Below are 23,053 nucleotides of genomic sequence, written 5' to 3'. Positions count from 1 at the left end.
ACCATAGAGGGAAAGTGTGAGAGGGGGCAGAGTGCATATTTCCAGATGTTGGCCATAGTTGTGATCACGTCAGGCCTGAGTTTTAGAATTTATTCTCTGAATATCCCAAACAGAGAACGTAAGTGATTTATAAAGGGCTTTTGATGAGTTTGCTTTGTGGCTTTTCTTAAAGGAAAAATCTATTTAAATTCAGTGTTGGAGGGCAGGTTGTACCGTTATTTGAAACTTGTGAGAAATTCAAAGAAGCGTATCTTTTACTAACCACATTTGATTTGATGCAGTCCAGTTAACTAGGGAACTACTGCTGAGCCTTAGGATGGGTCAGCACCTGAAGCAGGATTAAGTGGTAGAATGGACTGTACCACAGACTGCAGGTAGGAATACACACACACACACACACACACACACACACACACACACACACATACTACATGGAAAACTGGTACATCAGGAAGAAAGGCTTAGCTGAGCCCGCTGTGCTGATTTTCTTTTTGCAGGAAGTTTTTAACACAAGGAAGCATTGAGAAATGCTCAGCCTCCCCCATGAAATGGTACACTCCACCCTGCAGCATGAAATGGTACACTCCATTCTAGCATCTTCTGCAAGTGTAGACCAAGAATTTGGTATAGTTTATAGGGAGGAGCTGTAGCTCAGTGGCAGAGCAAGCACTTTGCATGCAGAAATTCAGTCTCTGGGCAGCTCCAGGTAGGGCTGGGAAGGTTTCAGTGTGGCTTCCAGTGTGGTGTAGTGGTTAAGAGCGGTAGTCTCCTAATCTGGGGAACCGGGTTCGCCTCTCCGCTCCTCCACATGGAGCTGCTGGGTGACCTTGGGCAGTCACACTTCTTTGAAGTCTCTCAGCCCCACTCACCTCACAGAGTGTTTGTTGTGGGGGAGGAAGGGAAAGGAGAATGTTAGCCGTTTTGAGAGTCCTGAAGGGGAGTGAAAGGCGGGATATCAAATCCAAACTCTTCTTCTTCTTCTTCTTCTGAATGCCTACCAGTCACAGAGCTAGATGAGCCTATGGTCTGACTCATTGTAAGGCAGCACCCCATGTTCCTACAGCAAGAAGGCTAGAGTAGTATGCAGTGAAATTTGGAGTCTCCTCCTGTGTCCCACTGGATTGGTCCAGAGAAATAAAGATCTCTCTTGTGCCTGCTCCTTCTGTCTCTCTCCCTCTCTGGCAGTTCCTGTGTTGTGTTGTTTTTACTGCTGCTGCTTCTTGCCTGGAAAGAACAGGCAGAAATGTGCCAGTGAGGTTGCTGTTTGTTCCTTCCTTTTCCCAAGAAGCTCAGAAGAGAAAGGAAAGGGGGGGAGGGGGCTCCCCATCAGCCTTAAATCAAAATACCTTCACTCTTGCTCAACTATGTCCGTATTTCATGTTAATTGTTTAGAAATTGACTGAAAACGTTAGCATAACTCCGCATTTTATCATGTTAGTGTGCTTTCCAGGCTCGACACTGGTCTTGGATTTATTCCTGCATCTTGCTATTATGTCTGTGGATGTACTTTTTCTTTTTGCAGAAGTAGACATTTTATATTTGTCCAACATCCTATATTTTAAAAGAATGGCAGATGAGCACTACTCTTTTCAAACAGTAATTCCCAAACTGTTTCCTAAAGAGATTCACAGCTCGAATCTTGCTTGTCTTCCAGACCCATCTGCACGTCTGAGTTTGTCACCCAGCAGTCACCCGTTCATGATTGACTTGCTTTATTCAGCCTTTCCAGTAGGCTTCTTATGGCTCATTTGAAGACTCAAACCCACTATTTTGAAATAATGTCTGTATTATGGGATGCTGTTCAGAATTTCCTCTCTGATGGGGGTTCCTACAATTAATTATGATCGTTCAGGTCCAGGTCCAGCTTTGAGGTGGGTCTCTAACAAATTGGCTCCTCCCATCATCATCATCAGTGCCTACCCAGCAGACAGACAACTCCCAGAAAGAGTCTGGGAGCTGCCATGTTCATTTCCCACAATGCCACAGAACAATGTGGGGCATTGTGGGAAATTAAAACACCAGTTCCCAGGCCCCCACTAGGAGCTGCCATTTTAATCTCCCACTGTCCTCTGGAGTGACATGTTGCTCCTGATACAACTAAGGGTAATATTTTTTTTTACTAAAATCTGAAATGATGGGTTCTTCTGCTAAAAAGTACAGTGTTGTGTCAGAAATTATTTTTCAGCCCATAATTGTGAAAAATCTATCAAGTGCATAGTATTTATGCTATAAATGCAGTGCATAAACAGTAAATACTACAGTTGAACATGAGATGGCAATGTAGCTTATGCTGCTTCCATGCCGTCACTAATATCAGAATCCAGGTAATTTGAATCTGCATCTGAATGTTTTAAGTTGTCGCAGAAATCATTGTCTCCACCACTTTTACATTAAGTAATTATTAAAATTAATCTAACATTTATATAAAGAACAGACTGAAAAGTGTGACCTCGTCTGTCAACAGTAAAAGAGAAAAACTTTTCATCATTTTGTAACTCCTGTTTCCCAAAGAGCCAAGTCTCCCATCAGAAAAAAATGTAATCTGCATGATCTAATGAAAAAGACTGATACCACTCCCATGTTTGTACCACAAATGGTCCCATGGAACGTTATTCCCCCACCCCCACCCCCAAAATATGCCAACAGACTATTGAGAGCTGCTTTTCAAATGTTACAGCCACATCCAGAAGCACTTTTCATCAGTCTTCCTGTGGGAGCTGTAATATTTGAATTCAACCTGAGTGTCTCGTTTTGGTCTCCCCAGAAACAAAAGTGCTTGGATGCATAATTGTATAAGTTTTACTGGGCTGTTTATGAGATGGAAGGAAGGGGAATGCAAATATCCCAAGATTAATTCCGAGACCAATAAAACAATCACACAATCTTTCTAACAGAGTAATAAATGCATGGTTTTCATACCTGTGTCCCCATAAATTGTGGACAATAGTATGCAAAGCTATAGGGGTAATGGGCTGACAAATGGAGATTGCATTAGTTGCAATATGCATCTATTTTGGAATATTTTATCCTCCACCATTCAAACGTGTGACCCTCAAGGCAATTTACAACAGATTGGAATAATACAAACGTTGGCAGCTCCAGGGCAACTGACCTTTGAAGCACTATTTCCTTTCTAGCTGGCAGAATATCTTATTTTACCTGTTTTCATTGTTCTGCAATGGGATGGTTATTTTCCCTGTACTATTACCAGGGGCGGCCCAAGGCATTTCATCACCTGAGGTGAAACACTCAGCTGCTGACCTTGTGATGGGGGTGCAAACTCTGTAAGGAGAGAAGCCAGTGCAAAGCCCCACACACACAACACCAGGTGGGGGTGGGAGATCCCTCCCCGCTGCTGCGGGAAATCTGGGTGTTGGTGCCTAGTCCCTCTCTGCCCCTAGAGGCCAAGGAGACCAGCAGCAAAGTTGGGCGTAAAACGGGTGACGCTTGAGGTGGCCACCTCACGTGTGGGTCCAGAATTGGCCTCCACAGTCACTTACGGACTCATTGTTAAAACCGTGTTTTTGGAAGACAATTTTACTCGGCTACGAGTAATCACCAAAGAAGGAGGAGACCCAGCTTTATGGGCAAGCTAGCTCTGCCACTGAGTGACTGCCTTTTTCAAAATTGACATGCACTGAGGAATAGTGGGAAAGGTGTGTTTGAGCCTTGGGGAAAGGAATATCATGCGTTCAAATCACTTATCATCTGTTAAGATTATTGGGTGATGTTGAGCCAATCACGGGCTCTCTGGGCAATCTGCTTTACAAGAAATACAACCAAGGATTCTTGCAGTGCTCTAAAGTCTAATGTGTTTACAGTGGTACCTGGTTAAGAACTTCGTTCCAGAGGTCCATTCTTAACCTGAAACTGTTCTTAACCTGAGGTACCATTTTAGCTAATGGGGCCTCCCGCTGCCACCGCGCCACTGCCACGCAATTTCTCTTCTCCTCCTGAAGTAAAGTTCTTAACCCGAGGTGCTACTTCCGGGTTAGCGGAGTCTGTATCCTGAAGCATTTGTAACCTGAAGTGTTTGTAACCCGAGGTACCACTGTATTGAGGTCCAGGTTTTTGTAGGCCTACTTCACGATGCATGAAATCTTAATGTTCACTTGGTTGAGAGATACAGTTATGCAGGCACTTGCATCTGAGTATAATATCAGTGCAATGCAATACAAATGCAGTAGGCCTTTTAGTTTGTGTGTTGCCTGATCCCATCGTTTGCCTGTTTTCTTCTGCTCTGAACTCTCATATATCTACATAACTGCTAAGTAACACACTGTGCGCTTCATAAGGCATCCATGAAAGCTTGTTACAATGAAAGCTTGTTATTCTTTTAAGTTAGCTTAAGACTCATTTTGTTACTGCAACAGATTAAGAATGTAAGCAAATAAGAAGAGCATTGCTGGATCAGGCTGATGGCCCATCAGGCCCAGCATCCTGTTCTCACATTGGCCATCCAGATGCCTGTAGGAGACCTCCAAGTAGGATTAGAGCATAATACTATCTCCTCCTCCTGTGGTTTATACCTACTGGTATTCAGAAGTGTTATTGCCTCCTCGTATAGAGGCAGAGCCTAGCCACCATGGCTAGTAGTCTTTGATAGCCCTCTCCCCCATGAATTTGTCTAATTTACAGTTGAACATTTTACACAGCTCCAGAAACGTTAATAATTTATACTCTGGTGTTAAGGGGGCATGTAGTGCCATACCAAATGGAGAAGAAAAGCATTTTCAGTCATTTTAATCTGCAAAATTTCAACCAGGAATACATCAAAAGGATTTTTTAAAAAATCAACACCCAGCATGTCCCCTTTTGTCACACCTGAATGGGAACATTTATAGGATATGTAATGAAGAAATTGAAATAACCTTGTAAATTGTATAATGGTGTGTTTTGATATTTGGCTGAGACACAAAGGGAAATAATGGAGATGCAATGTAATGATAGTTGTGACTCATACTGGAAGTAAATATGTAAATATTCAAGAAAGGTGTTGAGAATAAAATTGCTGTGGTAATGAAAAGCTTCATTAGAACATTGAGTTGTGGGGGTGGGGAAGTCTGATTCATGCATTTTGAAGACTTTGCGCAGTAAGGAAGCAAAGCTTACAGTACAGAATAAATGACTTGGCTGATGAAATCATCCTATGTATGTGTTAAGTTTTCCCTTTTCAAAAAACTTTGTCAACACATACACATAGGGAGATACCCAAGAAATGTTGACAAAATAGCCTTGAGATTTATGTGTTTCCCAGAGACTTGACAGAATTGTTATAAGTTCTAGTAAAATCCACTTTAAGAGGAAACTAAGTGTTACATTGGGGGCAGGGAGAGTCCTGCATTGCGGGGGGTTGGGGCTAGATGACCCTCAGGGTCCCTTCCAAATCTAAAAGTCTATGATTCTATGAACAGTGAGGCCATGCTGCCCAAAACAGTATCTCTGTGTCTAGGTCAAGTTGTGAATCAACATGTTGTTGTTGTTTAGTCGTTTAGTCATGTCCAACTCTTCGTGACCCCATGGACCAGAGCACGCCAGGCACTCCTGTCTTCCACTGCCTCCCGCAGTTTGGTCAAACTCATGCTGGTAGCTTCAAGAACACTGTCCAACCATCTCGTCCTCTGTCGTCCCCTTCTCCTTGTGCCCTCAATCTTTCCCAACATCAGGGTCTTTTCCAGGGAGTCTTCTCTTCTCATGAGGTGGCCAAAGTATTGGAGCCTCAGCTTCACAATCTGTGCTTCCAGCGAGCACTCAGGGCTAATTTCCTTAAGAATGGATGCGTTTGATCTTCTTGCAGTCCATGGGACTCTCAAGAGTCTCCTCCAGCACCATAATTCAAAAGCATCAATTCTTCGGCGATCAGCCTTCTTTATGGTCCAGCTCTCACTTCCATACATCACTACTGGGAAAACCATGGCTTTGAATCAACATAATGACCTCATTAAGATCTCTACCCCAGGAGCAATCCATCCTTAGAGTGGGGAAAGGGGAAAGTCATTGTGTGATGACATAATATTGTGTGGTGAGTTTCACATTACAGGACATAGGTTAAGGTGAGGAATCTGTGGCCCTCCATATATTACTAATTCCAAGTCCCATCTGCCCCAGCTACTAATGGTCAGGGTTGATGTGTAGTCCAGCAATATCTAGAAAGCCGCATGTTAGCCAACCCTGGCATAGGCCTACAGACTGGTGGGTACCATTTCTGGCAGCAACACAGAATTCAGGATTGTCTAGTTCTGCCCAAAGGATCTCTTTCCGCAGCACCCTCTAGTGCCTTTTTCTTCGGAATCTAAAAGTAAAAGTGGGAGTTTGCTTAACCTGTCGCTCCATTCCTTTGATTTAGGGACAAAAGGGTGACTTTACTGCAAACCGAGCTCCTTTTTCTCTTCCATGTAAAAAATGTTAAGTGTGTGTAGATTGTCATGTCTGACAGCCGTGTGGTGGGCCCCGTGCCAGAAATGTGCTGAAAAGAGAGCAGTCATCAGCAGAACAGCAAAAGCCTCAATATTAAATGAATCAGGATAGTCTCTAGGTGGCTTGTGGTCAAGTTCAAAATATAATGCATTTATCAAAAGAAAGAAGCATGGGAGGCAGGGAGGCAAATACAAGATCGTGGCCTGCTCCAATCAGATTCTTCCCCTGCTCCCCAACCAACAGACACCTCTTGGAAATAAGAGGGCAATGGAAACATTTATTTTTTGTTGTTATAATGTTAACTTCCCTGTGATCTCTAGATGAAGGGTGGTAAGCAAGCAAGTAAGTAAATGATGTACCCAATTGTCTATAGCAGCAGAGTGATTTCTTTGGTTATGTTAAACTGTGGTACTTAACAAGCCAGCGAAAGCAAAAAAAATCCCCTGGTTTGGCAGGCTTCTTCTCCCCATAGATACAGGTTTTGAAGGGACCCAGGATGTCATCCAGATTGACCACCCAAACTCATAACAAGACAAATCAAATAAATAAATATACTGCTTTACAGAATAAGAAAATCAAGTGAGGAGGATGGAGGCTAGTCCCTGCTTCAAGTTGCTTACAATTTAATGTTGATTATGAATAAGGCTCCCTGGAGTTCTAGGTTTTTTGAAGAAAAATGGAAGGTTACTCACTCCCACTTTGCACTTCCCAAAGGGGATAGATAGAGGAACTAAATAGTTCTTTCCCTTCTGAGTAAAAATAATTAACTGACTAGTAGCACAATCCTAATTATGTCTATTCACAACTAGGCCCTTTTGAATTCAGTGGGTCTTACTCCCAGATATGTAGTGTTAGGGTTGCAGGAGTTTGTATATTATGTTTTTATATATACTTTAAGCTGCCGAGAGCGGTTGAAGAAACCCAGCCAGATGGGCAGGATATAAATAATAAAATTTATTATTATTATTATTATTATTATTATTATTATTATTCCCTAAATGGGCCCAGCTCACGGTCAGCTTTGCAAGAATAAAGGCAGGAAAACAAAACTGCACCCACCCCATGTTTCTCTCCTTCCTTTGCAGCAACCAGCAAGCTTTCCTGCTGGAGAATGTTGAGTGCAATGAGGCAAGCTGCGCGGGTGCACGGCGTATGTTTAAGGTCTACTGGGAGCTCTCGGATCTGAATCAGATCAAAGACGCTGTGGTGGCAACCTTCTTTGACATTTATGAAGACGTGAGTTGAGCGCTCTTCCTTGTTTTCCTGCCTGCTTAATTGCCATCTGCCCGTTCTTATTTGAGCTTTCGTTCCAAACTGGCATCTTGGAATATTTTGACTGGGCAAATCCACGGCACATAATGAAAACAAACGAGTTGTTTGAAGAGAAGTCATTTAAAGCTGAAGAGAGAGCCGCTGAGATTATATGAACAGTCACCCTTCATTTCAGCTCTTTTGAATAGATCTTTGTTAGTAATGGGCTTCACTTTTTACATTTGATTTTTATTTATTTTTAAAGGAAGGGAGTGGCACTTTCCTAAGGCACCAGTGTATACCATCACTTGTATCTGCTAAAATCTGTTTAGATGAAGTTCTCAGGCTTATTTTTATGCATTGCTTTATTTTGTTTATTTTAAGAAAACCCAGTAAGCAATATCATCAAAACAAAAATACAGGGTAAAAACAGTAAAAGAGTAGTAAGAAGGCATGTGAAAGCATATGCAAACTAATATTGGGGAAGGACCAGAGCTAATTAGAAGAGCATCTGCTTTGCATGCAGAAGGTCCCAGGTTTGAGCTTCAGAATCTCCAGGCAGGGCGAGACTACCTGTCCTGAAACTATGGAGAGCCACTACCACCCAGTATTGTTCCTGCCCTAGCAACTCCCTCTCCAGGAACGTCTGGGAAAGTCCTCTGCCCAAATCCAGGAAAGCCTCTGCCAGTGTAAACCAAGCTGAGCTAGATAGAGGAATGGTCTGACTAAGTGGAACGCAGTTTCCTGTGCTCCTAAAAACAGGAATTTGGGGAGTTAATATAAATAAAAACAAGTGGTTGCTCTCTAAAAGCCTCTTCATGTCCAGTTTTTACTTACAGGCCAAAGTGGCATTAAAAATATACTTCCAGAACTGCATATGTGTGTATGCAGCAAATACAAGGGGTTTGCTTTTTCACAATCCTTGTGTCTTTCCTCCCAGCTAGTAGCCCGTTCTTCTATTGGTGAGAATCTCAGGCTCAAAAAAGACAAGTTGCCCAGAGCATATGATGAATACCAGAACAAACAACACGGGAAAGGAAGAGGCATTGTTGCCTTCATGCCTTGTGTGTTACCTTCCTAACTGCCTATGATTGGCTACTGTTGGAAACCAGCTAATTATCTGCTTCATGGATGGGGAACCTATGGCCCTCCAGACATCATTGGAAGGCAACTCACATTAAGCCTGCCCATTGGTCATGCTGGTTAAGGCTGATGGAAATTGGGGTCAAACAACATCCAGAGGTTTTACATTTCTGAACTAGATGGTCTTTTGGTCTTGATCCAGCAGGGCTGCTCTTGCATTCTTACTTCCTAGACCAAGTCCATCTTTCTAGTCCAGAAACCATGCTGCCTTTAAATATTGCAAACTGATATTCCCAAATTGTTAAGGTAGGGGTGTTTACTGCACTATTAAGCTGGACACACCACAGCTGATCTGCTCAAACACTAGCGACTTGACCCTCCCATGCAATTTGGGGACATTTGTATACTAAGCTAAGCTAACATAAATCATAAGGTTCCAGCTTAGTTTCTCCCCTACTGACTGCCAAATATTCACAATAATTTATTTCTGCACAGTACATGAACAGACACTGCATCTGGCTCCCTGCATTCAGTGCCAAATTTCTCCTGGCCTCAGCTTTATTTCTCACTTTTAAACTTTTGTCCACCTCTGTACATCCGTTCACTCCAAATCGCAAAGGCACTCTGAGTCCCTTCTTTTAGATACAATTTCTTATTCCCCCCCCCCAGGCCACAGGTTTCTTTGAAAACTCCAAGGGTGAAAAGTACATCTCCACATTTTTCCTGCATATTTCTGCCAAATAAGTCATTCAAAACGTTTTCATGTTCCGTAATATCTGGAGGTGAGGCTTGACACTTTTGAAACATTGTTAAATGCAGGCCTGATATCTGCTTAGCACAGCAGTGTTTCCTGTTGTGGAGAAGTCATAAAACTGACATGTTTCCCGTTAAACATAATGAAGGATGGAATGCCATTGCCTGGAATGCATCAAGTTGTGCTTAAAGCAGATGCTTGCAGCCTAGATCTGTGCAAAACTGAGCAGAAAAGGAACACACACAGAGGAAACTTATCGTTTGGCCATGTGTCTCCTATATTTCCCTTTAGCTTTTAGAATGAGGATGGACATCTCAACCCTATGGTGCCCATAACACCAGTGTGACATGCTTCATTGTGTATTACCCGAGACTTGAGTTGTTTAATGAAAGTTCCAACATCTCCTTTAAACCGGCCTGAAATTGGCATATGTTTATAGCTTTAGTCAGGTCCTTGGATTTGGAAGACATGCATCCCATAGAACTTAAATGTGCTGTTGTTTTTCACTCAAGAGTGTGCTATCCTGTGTCTTTTGGATAGTGTGCCATTGACAGAGGTGAAAGGGACCCAGTTTTTATTTCATTTTTCTCCCTGACCAAAAGCAGGAGTATGTGGACCCTTTTGCCTTCCCTAGCCTAAGCCCAACATTTTGGTGAATTTAAAGAGATCAACATTTTATATCTGTAAAACTATAAAATAATTGTTTCCCTTTCCATTTCACTAAATGGAAATTTTCAGAGTTTTTGAAATAAGTTTCCTTTATTACATGCAATTCTCATAATTCAAAACTGGTGTGGCTCTAGCTACTATATTGGTATGGCCACTCATTTTCAAAATACAGCCCAGGAGCCAGAAAGTTGCACAGCTGCATAAACCAACTTCCTTGCAGGTTGTGAGGCTCTGTCTTAAAGTGGGCACAGGTATGGAGAAAACGTGTGTGACTGCAGCCAGGGCAATGTACTCAAAACCAAAAGGGAAATTCAATGTTAAAATGAAAAATATCTCTTTCCCCCAACGTCTGAAAACAATTTTCTATTCTTTACAAGTGAAATTGTTGCTAAGCTTTTATTGCAGCCTGATTTACCATTTTCAGTGGGTGTTTTGATAGATAGATTAAACTCTTCGCAACTGTGATCTGACCCACAGCTCTGATTCTGGAAGCTCTGTTTCAAGCGAAAACTAATTTTGTGATCTCATGGTTTTTGCCAGCAGTTATTGTATTTTTTTGCTTCATTGTATTGACTGCATTTTAGTGATGTTCAGGTTTCTGCTCTTTTTTAAAAAAATAATACTGATATTTTGTTGTTTCTTTAGGGAATCTTGGATATTATTGTCCTCAGCAAGGATAGCACAAAGACAGAGCTTGCCATCCACACATTAAAAAATAACTTTGAAGCTGATGCCTATTTTGTTAAAGTCATTGGTAAGTGGATTGCTACGAAAACATCAAAATGCTGTTAGAGGGGAAATTTGATTCTGTTTCTCGTTGCCCACCAAGAACAATAGAAAAAGGATTGTATTATAGTAATAGTGTAAGAAGGGAAATGCTATGTGTGGGAGAACTGGGTTAAAGAAAACCTAATTGATTACATATGATTCAAGTTATTTGCTTATTTTAGTGCTCCCACTCATGTGTTAGCCAGTTTTGTATATTTAGATCACTGTAGTGTATTACTCCAGTACAGAACTTGCTCATGCTTGTTCTGTTATGTGTTTCCATTTATACAATATTTAAAATTTATTTGTTTTAATTCTTTTTGAAAGTTTGTATACCACCAACTAATGTAAAGTATCAAGGTGATATACTTTGTATGCAATAAAACACCACATTGCCCTGGATTTCAGCACTGGTTAAAGGGTGATGCTTATTCATTGTGATTAAGGGGAGAAGGGGGGGGGAATTGAGATTAGTGATCCCATCAGCCAGTGTTTCCCAATGTGCAGCTGTCCAGATATTTTTGAACTACAGCTCCCATCATCCCCAGCCAACAAAGCCTGGGGTTGATGGGAGTTGTAGTCCAAAGCATCTGGAAGACACCAGGTTGGGGAAGCCTGCTATACCCTCCCAGTCTCCTAAGCATGGTTAAGAAGGCTCCTGCATTATGCTTGCTCTTGCCACTTAAATGTTATTGGACTTGATCTGTACTTGAGCAGGAAGGAACCTCCACAAGCCTTGGATTTTCGGTCTCCCCTTGCCTCTACCTGCCCTTCTGGGAGGAGGACAGTGAAGGCTGATGTCCATTGGAACTGTTAAGGTAGAAGGCAAGGAAGCTGATAGTGGGTGGAGCCAGAGCCCAGGACAAGCAGAGTCCATATTGGGCAGAGCCAACAAATTCTTTTTCTACCTGCATCCTGCTCCCTGTTGAGTTCTATAAAAGATAACACTTAGGCTAAGGAAGAGGAGGAGGCAGCTGGCAGCCAACTTCCCCCACCAGACTTGTAAGAAGGGAGGCAGACAGATGAGGACTAGCTGAGCACAGCGTTCGCTTGGTGGACCAGCCTCTTGGAGGAGGACTTCAACAAACTTTAGTTTCCCTTTCCACAGAATCATGGCTTCTTGCCACATATAAACCAAAGATGGTGGTTTCAAATAAACCAGTTAAATGACCAAGCTTTGTAATCCACCGTTTGTTTAAAAACTGGCTGTGGCTTTGCATCATGCTGTGAACCTGTCCCTTTGTTACTTTTATCAGTCTTCACAGCTTATTTGAGATCTCTGTAACCTATACTTCTGAGTAATAATTCTTAAGTTATTGTATTTTAGTGTTTTGTTGGAAGCCGCCCAGAGTGGCTGGGGAAACCCAGCCAGATGGGCGGAGTATAAATAATAAATTATTATTATTATTAGACTCAAGGATTTGGTTTTAAACCCTGAAGCTACTGGTTCACAATCAGCCTTGCACAAGAGGGAAGGAAAGGAAACAAAATGTCTATATTAATGAAGACCACTCTGTTTTCAAAATATGGGACCAGAAGTGTTCACAGCAGCATAAACTAGCTCTCTTGCAAGTGGTCAGGCTGCATGTAAAAATGAGGCCATTTAGCCTTCATTACATTTGTGTGTGTGTGTGTGTGTGTGTGTGTGTGCACTCTTATTTCATTCAGTATTTTAAAAGGTACTGAGCTATGCCAAAAGTTTAGAGGGTCTTTTTTTTTAAATGAGCACCAGAAACTTTTTAATCAAAAAGGGAAAATATGCAAGGTAAACGAAAGTAAAATACTGCTTTCAGCAGCTTTTGTCCAAAGCCCAGGAGTTGGGTTGCTTTTAATCTGGGCTACGGAGAATTAATTTCAATACAATCTACCGCTTGCTGCTTCAGAGTACGTAGGCAGCAGTGATTCCAGTACACAGCTGGTTCAATAAAATAAGAGGCACACTCTGGATCACCAGGCACTCTGATGAGGACTATTGATCCTCAGCCTCTGGAGAACATAATTCATGGTGCGTTTAGGCTACTTAAAGGTTAAACTGAAATAAAGTTAACATTTTTAAGCAGATGATAAGCACAAAGCATTAGGAACATTGTATTAAACAAAAAACATTGGAAGATTTCAGAAGTTTACCCTTCAGTTTTTTTGCAGATGAAATCAGGGATGCATTTTGAGTGTATACCACCACCTGATGCAAAAAAGATGGGTTGGTTCATATGGGGGAAGGTGTTCTCTATAAATTTCTCACAAACATTTCTCTTAGATCCAGCTTGTCAAGTAGCTTCAATTGCCCAGACTGCCATTTGCCAAGTACAGCTGGATTGCCAGCCTCAACCCCTTCTAGACAAAGGGACCCAGGCCACAGTTACCTATGCACTGGTAACCTCCCAATTAGATGACTGCAATGTGTTTTACATGGAGCTGCCTTTGAAGACTGTTCAAAAATTGCATGCTAGTGTAGAATACAACTGCTGAAATTTGAATGTGAACAGCTCGTTCCGATGATATCTTGGTGGTCTTTTAAGAGTTTCCTCTCTACTTCCAAACCCAACAAATGTTCTAATGCTTTTAAGTCCTAAACGGATTGGAACCAGGGTACCTACAGGAGTGCATGCTATCCACCTGCCCATGCTCTCCGGTCAGGGTAGCCAATGTGGTGTCCTCCAAATGTTGTTGGACTTCAGCTGCCATCATTCCTGACCCCTGGCTGGGACTGATGGAAGTTGGAGTCCAACAAGGACTTCAAGGCACTATGTTGACTACTGTGTTGATTCCTGTCTTTGTGTACCTTCACTATCAGAAGTGAGGCAAGTGACAATCTGAGGGCTGAGGGCTTTTTCAGCAGCAGCACCCCAGTTATAGAATGCCATCTCCCATTAGACCTGCCTCGCACCAACATTGCTTTTTTAGGTGCTAGGTAAATACTACCTTAGGGGTGTGGGTGGCGCTGTGGGTTAAACCACAGAGCCTAGGACTTGCCGATCAGAAGGTCAGTGGTTTGAATGCCCGCGACAGGGTGAGCTCCCATTGCTCGGTCCCTGCTCCTGCCAACCTAGCAGTTCGAGAGCATGTCAAAGTGCAAGTAGATAGATAGGTACCGCTCCGGCGGGAAGGTAAACGGCGTTTCCGTGCGCTGCTCTGGTTCGCCAGAAGCAGCTTAGTCATGCTGGCCACATGACCCAGAAGCTGTACGCCAGCTCCCTCGGCCAATAAAGCGAGATGAGCGCCGCAACCCCAGAGTCGGCCACGACTGGACCTAATGGTCAGGGGTCCCTTTACCTTTAAATACTACCTTATTCACCTAGGCCTGGGATGTCCAACCAGTAGATCGTGATCTACTGGTAGATCCCCGGCTGATCCTGGTAGATCACGGGATTCTTATCATGTACAAAAAGTTACGGGGGGGGAGCTTAAAAACTCTGTGCAATCCTTCCCCCCCCCCCAAATAAAGCTCAACTCCTCTGGGCCCTTCCCTCCTATAAAAAACTCAACAACTCTGGGCAATCCACCGCTCCCACACACACCCTCCTCCACCCTCCAATGCCAATAGGTAGATCACTGCCAGTTTTTTATACTGGGAGTAGATCACAGTCTCTTGGGAGTTAGGCATGCCTGACCTAGGCATTTGAATTTATTAGCACTTCACTTCCTGCTTTTCTTTGCTAGATTATTTTTATTGCATTGTTTTGTGTACTGCGTTTTGTTCTGTTTTTTTGTTTAAAAAAACACCACCCCAGAATCAAATTGTGTGACAAGTGATGCACAAATGGGTTAAATAGATAAATAGCTAAATCAGTCCTGGGCTCTTCATTTATATGCTGCTGCATGGCTTACATGGAGCCCTCAGAAGTCTCCCATCCAGGCTAAGCACCTGCTCAACTTTATCAGTGCATACAATGGTGAGAGCTCCTTGCCTCATTCACAAGAGCCCATTTTGCCATCACTTTAGCTTACATCACTTAACAGGGAAAGCAAAAGAATTCACATGGTTCTATGTATGCAAGATTGCTTAATTCAGCAGAGTATGTAATGAAATTGTTCAGCTAAATACAGCTTTCTCTTCTTCTGGGTACCTGCTGAGCAAAAAAAATGTGACCTAAATATCCTATTTAAGATGCTGTGCAAAGTTGGAAATTATAAAAAGTCCAGAATAATGGTGTATGCACTTGCTGGTTTCCATTTCTATTTTCCATTGTTTCCCTCTGAAGCGGCATTCATGTTTTTTTGTGGGTATTTTTGCAACTAAAATTGCAAACCCACCAATTACTTTTAAAAGAACAGTTTTGTAGAGGGCAAACTTTTTTCTTCCAGAAATGCCCAGCTTTGGCACTAAGTTATTAAGGAATTGGCTGCTTAATCACAGCGTGCTACATGGTTGAACTAGCTTTAAATCTTGGCAGAAGGATGAAGTGCTTTCAGGAGCAGATGTTCTTGGAGGTATTAAGGGGCAGGGAAGGAAGGAAAAAGTGAAAGAGATGTGAGTTGGTAGCCTGCTGACAACAAGCCCTTTCTTCATTTTCCATGTTTTCTCAGGCATTCATTACCTCTCTGCTCTTCCCCGCCCCCAAACTGATAGAATTTTTTAACATCTGTGTTTAGGAGTGATAAAATGGCACTCTTCTATTGCAGATGAGACCTAAGGTTGTGTCTATTACAAGCTTGGAAGCAGGAGACAAATACGCTTTTATAAAGCTTTATTTTTAAGTGCTTTGTGGTCTATATGATAAAGTCAGCGCCGTGCTCATCCTTTCACTGCGCTCTTCAAAAGTAAATGGACATCTTTTCATATTACAGGTGGTGAGGCTAAATCAGAGAGGCAGTCTGTGGTTGAGCCAGTATTTAACCCAGATCTTCCAAGCATTTTTCCAGCAGCATTTTCTACTCAGCCTCCCGTGACCTGCTTCCTGGATGCATAGATAGGCTTCTTAAACAGAGGCTGCTTCGTTTCTCCATAAGTTTGCTCAGTTTTTTCTTTTTAGTTGGGGCTTTTCCTTCCAAATGATGACGCACACAAACCCATTTATAAAATGTTGCTGTGTGGCACAAAAACACTGATGTGTTCCAGTGTTTTAACATAATATTGCTCTATTGCAGGTTGTTGGGCTTTGATCAGAAGAAACCTGGGTTCAAATTTTCACTTAGGCACGAAGCTCAGTGGATGACCTTGGAATAGTGACTGTGTGTCTCTGTCTCCGTCTATCTCTCAGCCTACTCTGCTTTGCAGAGTGGTTGTAAGGATAATGTAGGATAGTATATTTTCATGCTCATAGGCCATTGAAAATAATACATATAAAATGGCTGTTAATGTTACATTAAACATGAGCAAATATACTTCTTATTTAAGATAAGAATGAAGTTAAAATAAATCCTTGACCTATCCAAGAATTGATGATAGTTCTCTTAAATTAATGAATTGCCTTTTTTACAACCCACAGCCATGCAGGATGGTTGTGAAAATAAAACAGGAGATTTCCTTGTATGTCACTCTTTGAGCTGTTTGGTGGAAGGCTGGCTAAACGATGAGAAACAATAAATGGAATATTGAATCAAGAGTTGAAAAAAATAAGCCTGAGGAACCTCTATTTTTAGCATGCATTTTAATTTGTTTTCGTTCTTACATGAATATTGAGTCTATATTTGGCATCACGTCACCCAGACAAGAAATAGGTGTGATAGAACAGTGATTACCTAATTAATGCCTTCATTATGTGAAGCAGCATAATTTGGACAAATCAATAATGTTTTTTTAAAAAATGTTACTGTGAGATAAACAACAGTAATTAAAATTTTTAGGAGCCTTTATAAAGAAAAGGCAACTTGACTTGGATGTGCAAATTGAGCATGAAGCAGTGACAATTATAAGATTGCGGGGAGATGTGTACAGAACAAGCCTGTTAACAGCATAGATAACCATTGGACTCCTCCCCATTGTTTATCCACAGTGCTCAGCGGTCTTTGTTCCAATGACTGTCCGCGAAAGATAACGGTAAGTATGCTGCTAAAGGTTGTTGTTACTGAAATGATTTGGTGTCCTTAATCTAAAAGGCAACGGACAGAGATAGGGGAGGATAGTTTAACCCCCATATCTTGCATGCTAAGTGCTATTATGATAACCCAGTACGTTTCTTCCTGGATGAGAGAAGCTTAACTTTTAATTCAGTTGTATGTAGAGTTCAGAGTCCACTATCTCCATTCCTCAGGCAGTCTGCAAGATCTTGCCCATATGGAAAAAGTGAAGAAAGGCTTCAAGACTTCTGCCAAGAGATTAGAAGCAAGGCTCCAAAATGTTAATAGAATGATAGCGTTAGAAGGGACCATGAGGGTCATCTAGTCCAACCCTAACAGTTTAGGAATCACAGCTAAAAAATCCCTGACCAATAAAGCCACCCAACCTCTGTTTAATAACTCTCAACAAAGGAGAGTCCACCAACTTCCAAGGTAGTCCATTAACTGTCAGACAGCTCTTACCCTCAGAAAGCTCTTCCTAACCTTTAGTTGGAATCTACTTTCTTGTCATTTGAATCCATTGGTTTAGGTCCTGCCCTTTGGAGCAGCAGAAAACAAGATTGCTCCATCTTCCATATGACAGCCCTTCAGATATTTGAAGAAGGCGATCATACCACCTCTAAGTCTTCTCTTCTCCAGGCTAAACATACCCAGCTCCCTCAACCTTTCCTCATAAGGCTTGGTTTTCGTAAAGTTGTGCTTTGCTTTCTTGGTCCTTTGTTTCCTTATGCATTCTGAACTCCCCGCTCCCCTTCAGCATCCTATTTTCCCCCCTGCTCACTTTGTCACACAATGACACTTGAAAGGCACCCAGATTTTAAAAGCAGCCCACAGTGCAAGGTGGGCAGTGAGTGGGCTGCCTTTTCCACCATGGGAGATGGAGAGAAAGCCCCAGTGCACATGCTGGCTCCACTGAGCACCTATGCACGTGTAAAAGTGTTTGCTAAATCACAGCACTGGTTATCCAGCATGAAACTTTGCAAAGTTTGCTCTGCCTTTTTCATTGACCATGTTGTATCGTGTGCAATGAAGCCTCTGAATAATAAGCCTTGAGCAAAAATTTTAAAGCAATAATTTTGAAAGGCATGTCAGCAAGGCCCAATTTGTGAGCGCTCCTTTCAGACTGACTCGCTTGACAGCTGGGTTCCCCAAGGCACACTGTAGTTGAAACATTTGCCTCTCACTTATCTCCTTTGGACTTTGTTTGAGGATCCAAATCTTCTTGAACGGTTTGCCTTGTTCTTTATTCTCCCTTCCCAAAGGTACCGAATCTTGACACTTGGGGCGGGGGGGAATGAGCAATGTTCTCTTTCCCATATGCTTTGTCCTTCTGACTTGTATCCACGTTTGTATTAATCTCCCTAGGAGGCATATGTGAAGTTCATAATGATTTTGAGTTCAGAATAATTTATTTATAGTACCAAGCAACGCTGCCTTAAGTGAATACAATAAATGCACCAGAATCCCCATGCCTACAAAGCTCTTGGGTTGGGGGAGGTGGGACGGCAAGCCCTAGAAATGTTCACCCTGTAAACGGATCATTTGGAGCATTAGAACTGTATTGATATTCAATAAATTGATGTGTACTGCATGGCCATATGTAGACTGCAAAGTTCCACCTGGGGAACTAAAATATCAGACCCACAGACAGATACCATCTAATACTGCATATTGTTAAGCACCAAAGACAGATTTGGCATCTTAATATGGGCAACTTCTTGTCCACAGATTTGCAGTTTAAAGAAAAGATATTATCTATATAAAGAAAGAAGGTAGGAAAGGGAAGAGGTAAATGAAGCAAATCATGGGAAAGAAGGCCTGGGCCAAGAACAGTATTTAAGGATGGTTGTGGATGCAGCAAAGCAGATGTTATCAGGCAGTGCAGGGGTGGGAAAACTGTGGCCCTCCAGATGCTACTAGATTCCAGGCCCCATTATTCCCACCTTGCATAGCCAATGGTCAGGGATGATGGCAGCCCAGCAGCAACTGAAGGGGCCACAGGTTCCCTACACCTGAGCTAGAGAGTATTTCTCTGGCAAGGGGCAGCTATGAAAAATATGTCCCGGTAGATGACAGTGATTGAAATTCTGGACTCAGAAACAAGATAGGTGGTGGCCAGGTAGAAAGACTGAGAAGACCAAAAAGGTGAAAGAAGATAAAACAGACAGAAAGGAGTGAGAGAAATGGACACATTTAAAAGATATGTAGGAGAAGCTTGAGCTGAACATGATTGAGCAAGTCACAACAAGGTGAAATTGTGTAACCAAAGTGATGCTCAGAAGACGAATGGAGTGGCAGACTTGAATAAGGCAAAGGCGGACTCCATGGTACCCCTTCCAGTGCTAAAAGAGAGAGGCCCACGAATAAAAAGCCTGGGAAATGGTTGCACAACCATTGTGTTTTTCAACTTGCATAAGCCCTTTTCCTGGCATCTGCTCTTCTTATCAACTGTCAGCCTGCGGTCACTCATCTTTTAGACCTGCATTAGCTGATGAGAATAAGTATCTTCTCTGGAAACATTTGCTGTTTTCTGCATCATTGGCTAAAAAGAACTCCGAACATTCCTTTTCCCACAACAGATTGGACTTGCAACTTTAAATGCTGTTATGCTCGTTCATATCGACGTCAGAACACAATGACTAGGTTAGTGCTGGGTTGCTTTGGAACTGCTGTCTTCTCTTTGCAATCACAGTACATTCAGAAGAGCACGTACAGGAGCAAATTGTCAGCCGTATTGTTAGTTTGGTAGGGAAGGGTAGGCACCCCTCGTGGTTATTTGCCAGATGAAAACAAAATTGTATTCTAGTCTCAGAATATCAAAAATAAATCATTGTAGAGTTCCCAATATTGCGCACATCAAAATGAGTCTGCAGTCATTTCATGGTGGGGTGTTTTTTTTTCTCTTTGTTGATTTTTAAGCTTTGAAAAGAAAAGGGGGAAATAATCCAAGTCATTATCTTTCATTCCAGCCCTTCGGTGTGAATCAACCTGGACCTTACATTATGTATACCACAGTGGATGCCAATGGATACTTGAAAAACGGTTCAGGTAAGACTTCTTTCTGTTGACTGCTTTCAATGTGAATTTCCCAATGTGGAGCACACCAGCATTGGTTGTGGGGGGATGTCTTCAGAGAAAGGGAACCAGTTGAAGAATTGCCTGGCAATTGCCTGGATTCACCAAACCCTCCATGGAAACACAAGAGCATGGCAGGCAATGATAATCCTAGAAACCAGTGGTTTTCGACCAGTGTGCCATAGCACCCTGGGGTGCCTTGAATGAGAGTCAGGGGTGCCAAGGGCAACACTGGCCTCTGTCCCTCTCCTTCCTTTCCACCTCTGATGCCCTATTGCATGTCTGCCTCCCAAAGGTTTGTGTGACTATTTACCTCACGTTCACCTTTGGCCAGTCTCCATTGGGCCACTAAGGCTGGGGGTGTCCTTATCCTAGGCCCCTGGGGGTGGCGTGAGGACCAAGGGCGGCAGTGGCGGTGGCTGCTCTTAGGACTCATAAGGAGAGGGGAGAGGGAGGAGGCTGAGGAAACACTCTGCAAGGGAGGGTGCTCAAAAAGGGGTGAGGGGCTGCTGGCTTGCAGGCAAGGGAATATGGACAGGATATCCTGTCTATGCAAACTTGATGCGTTCTTGAGAGAGCTGGCATTCTTAAAATAGTGGTTCAGATACTAGACAGCAGAAGCAAAGGAAGAAAACAACGAAATAATCTTGGCTTAAGACCCATTATGGATCAAGACTAAGATACTTGAACTTAGATTCCATTGAAATCAGTGGGGCACGTAAGTCAGAACTTAAGTGTGTTTCACTAATTTCAGTGGGCTCAAGTTCAGTTAACTTAGTTACCCACAATTTGTACCTCTCTTAAGTTTTGTCCCATCAGCATCGTATTCAGCAAACATATTTTAAGAACCTGAATCGTTAAACGAGAAAACAGTGACAAAAGATGGATTTATAACAAATAGGCATCTTTCAGTTTTTCTGTTGTGGGTGCTGTGCTTTTGTTGTTGCCAGTGTAAGGAACAAATAGTAGCCAAATTTCTATAGAAAAAAAGAGAGTAAAAAATAAAATGTCATATTTGCTGTTATCCTGCCCCCTGCCCCACAGACACACACACTTGTAGCTAGCTAGACTGTTGGATGTGAGTTAATCAGTCTAGAGTGTTAGTGTGGAAACACATTGAAGCGTCTCCCAGAGTTGTGAGTTTTTGCTTACTTGGAGAGCCGCCATGGCTACAAAAAAGGTCTTGGGTGTAGAGGAAAACAGCTTTGACTGCCTAGCAGAGTTATTGTGATGGTTGTTGTCAAGGGAGAGTATTGAAAGATGGAAGAGATAGAAATGTAACAATCTAACATCAATAGCTTTGGGCATGTTTTTAGCAAATTACTTCGAAAGATGTTACCCCGGGGTTAACGCTATCAATTTCTAAATCATTTTCAATTTTTATCTACATTTGTTTTCATAGGGCGTATGTTGTTGTTTAAAGACCCTGTCCTGTCTTTTACACAGCTCTGCCTGCTTGTTTCAGACTTGAGTCCCCTTGATAGTTAATTTGCTGATAGGAGCCCACTTCTTTACTAAGACCCAAAGGTAATGATGACCCATGAATATACAGGACTGTGCTATAATTGTATTCTCCAAGAGTTGTGACTTTAGGCAATGGGGTCCCCTTTTCTCATCAGAAAAGTTATGTGCCCTTTTTTTTAGGAATGGGAGAATGGATGAAGTTTTTTCTATATTAAGAAAGCTAAGTTGTTAACCTCCTTATTAGGGCGAGGATGTACACAGTTAATGCAGCTTTGAATGAATGTATCATGACCTTTATTTACTCTTAAGTGCACTCATTGGGTCTGTTTATGCAGTCATGACTTCTTTTTCTGTTTACTTTTTCACTCTGCTGGTCATGAATGATAATGGGGTCGGTGCAATCTCAGGCTTGCAATCCTTAATATTTCAAGGGAGCTGATGCCTTGTAAACGCACACAGGGTTGTGGAACAGCTGGCTGCAGGTACCCATATAATTAAGCAGATTATAATAAGCATCTCATATACAGACAGGGTGGTCATATTTTAACTATTCAGAACTGGCAGCAGACCGGATCTCTGCATGAAAACTGTCAGTCTGGGTGGTTTTATAACCATGTTGGCTTTTAATAAATGAAAACATTTTTAGCACACAGATGGTAAGGAAAACCTGTCCCTCTGATAGGAGGACAGAGGGAGAGGTAGAAAACCAGCCTGGAGGTTGTACCAGCAGAGAATTCAGCTCCCTGGGAGCCAAGCTTGTCTAAACTTCCAGCAGACTGACATACATAGACTAAGTAGGGCAGGCCATAATGATTGATAACAGGGATCTTTTGAGGACCCAGCCTTTTTACATGGATCCAATTTGGATGTTCATTAGTTCCAGTTATTTCAAAGGCCTGTGCAGCTTGTGACATGCCATCAGACATGTGACTTGTGGATTTTGCCCAGGGGTCATCCAGAATCTCTCTCACTCCAATTTCCTACAGGATTTCAGTATGAAATCACAAGTACGAGCCGTTTGTGCTTCTAAAATACCAACAGCTAATGACCATTCACAGCTGCTGCCTTCTGGGGTCAGTGCCGTCTGAAATGGCACTGTCACATCTAGAAGGGAAGGCTTGTGGCTGGCTGCTAAAGGGCTCAAGCCTCATGATAAGAGATACGATGACTCCAGCACAGCTTAAATGGCAAAGAAGCATGGTTTATTCAAATGGATCAAACACCAGACAGCTAGTGTTAGTATGGGTGAGGTGATGAATCATACACCATTTCTTTCCATAGTGAAAACGGTAAAATGTTGCCATCTTGGTAGTTTAAAAATCCATACATCTTATAAATATATCCCCTGCTTCCTCAGTGTTAGCAGAAACCCAGGTTCTAATCTATATTCTGTCTGTTTTGAAAGTAGTTGACACTTAATTTGTCAGAGCAGAATATGAATGTTTAACTAATGATTGCAGCAGAGGTGAGGAACCTTTTAAACCTGGCGAGACAGATCCTTCACTCAGCCACTGGCAGGAGGTCACTTTGGTCACCTGTCAGTCTCATGTCATCAATGTGGCCCACTTTTTC

At 42.3% G+C, this 23,053-nt stretch overlaps 1 protein-coding gene across 1 annotated transcript in view; it reads left to right on the top strand.

Moving 5' to 3' along the window:
- The window catches only part of ITFG1 (integrin alpha FG-GAP repeat containing 1), a gene marked incomplete at its 5' end in the record, with an annotated part of 112,292 nt that overhangs the window by 60,978 nt on the left and 28,261 nt on the right, over positions 1–23,053 (top strand). The window contains 4 exons of the mRNA XM_081870245.1: positions 7,503–7,653; positions 10,820–10,928; positions 16,879–16,922; positions 19,912–19,990. Of these exons, the coding sequence (XP_081726371.1) occupies positions 7,503–7,653; positions 10,820–10,928; positions 16,879–16,922; positions 19,912–19,990 (383 nt within the window). The remainder of the gene's footprint in view (positions 1–7,502; positions 7,654–10,819; positions 10,929–16,878; positions 16,923–19,911; positions 19,991–23,053) is intronic.

This window comes from Podarcis erhardii (assembly GCF_964252035.2).
Source record: "Podarcis erhardii genome assembly, chromosome: 7".
In the NCBI taxonomy this organism is placed as follows: domain Eukaryota; kingdom Metazoa; phylum Chordata; class Lepidosauria; order Squamata; family Lacertidae; genus Podarcis; species Podarcis erhardii.
Note: the sequence above shows the minus strand (reverse complement) of the source record. Positions and strands in the feature narration are given on the sequence as shown.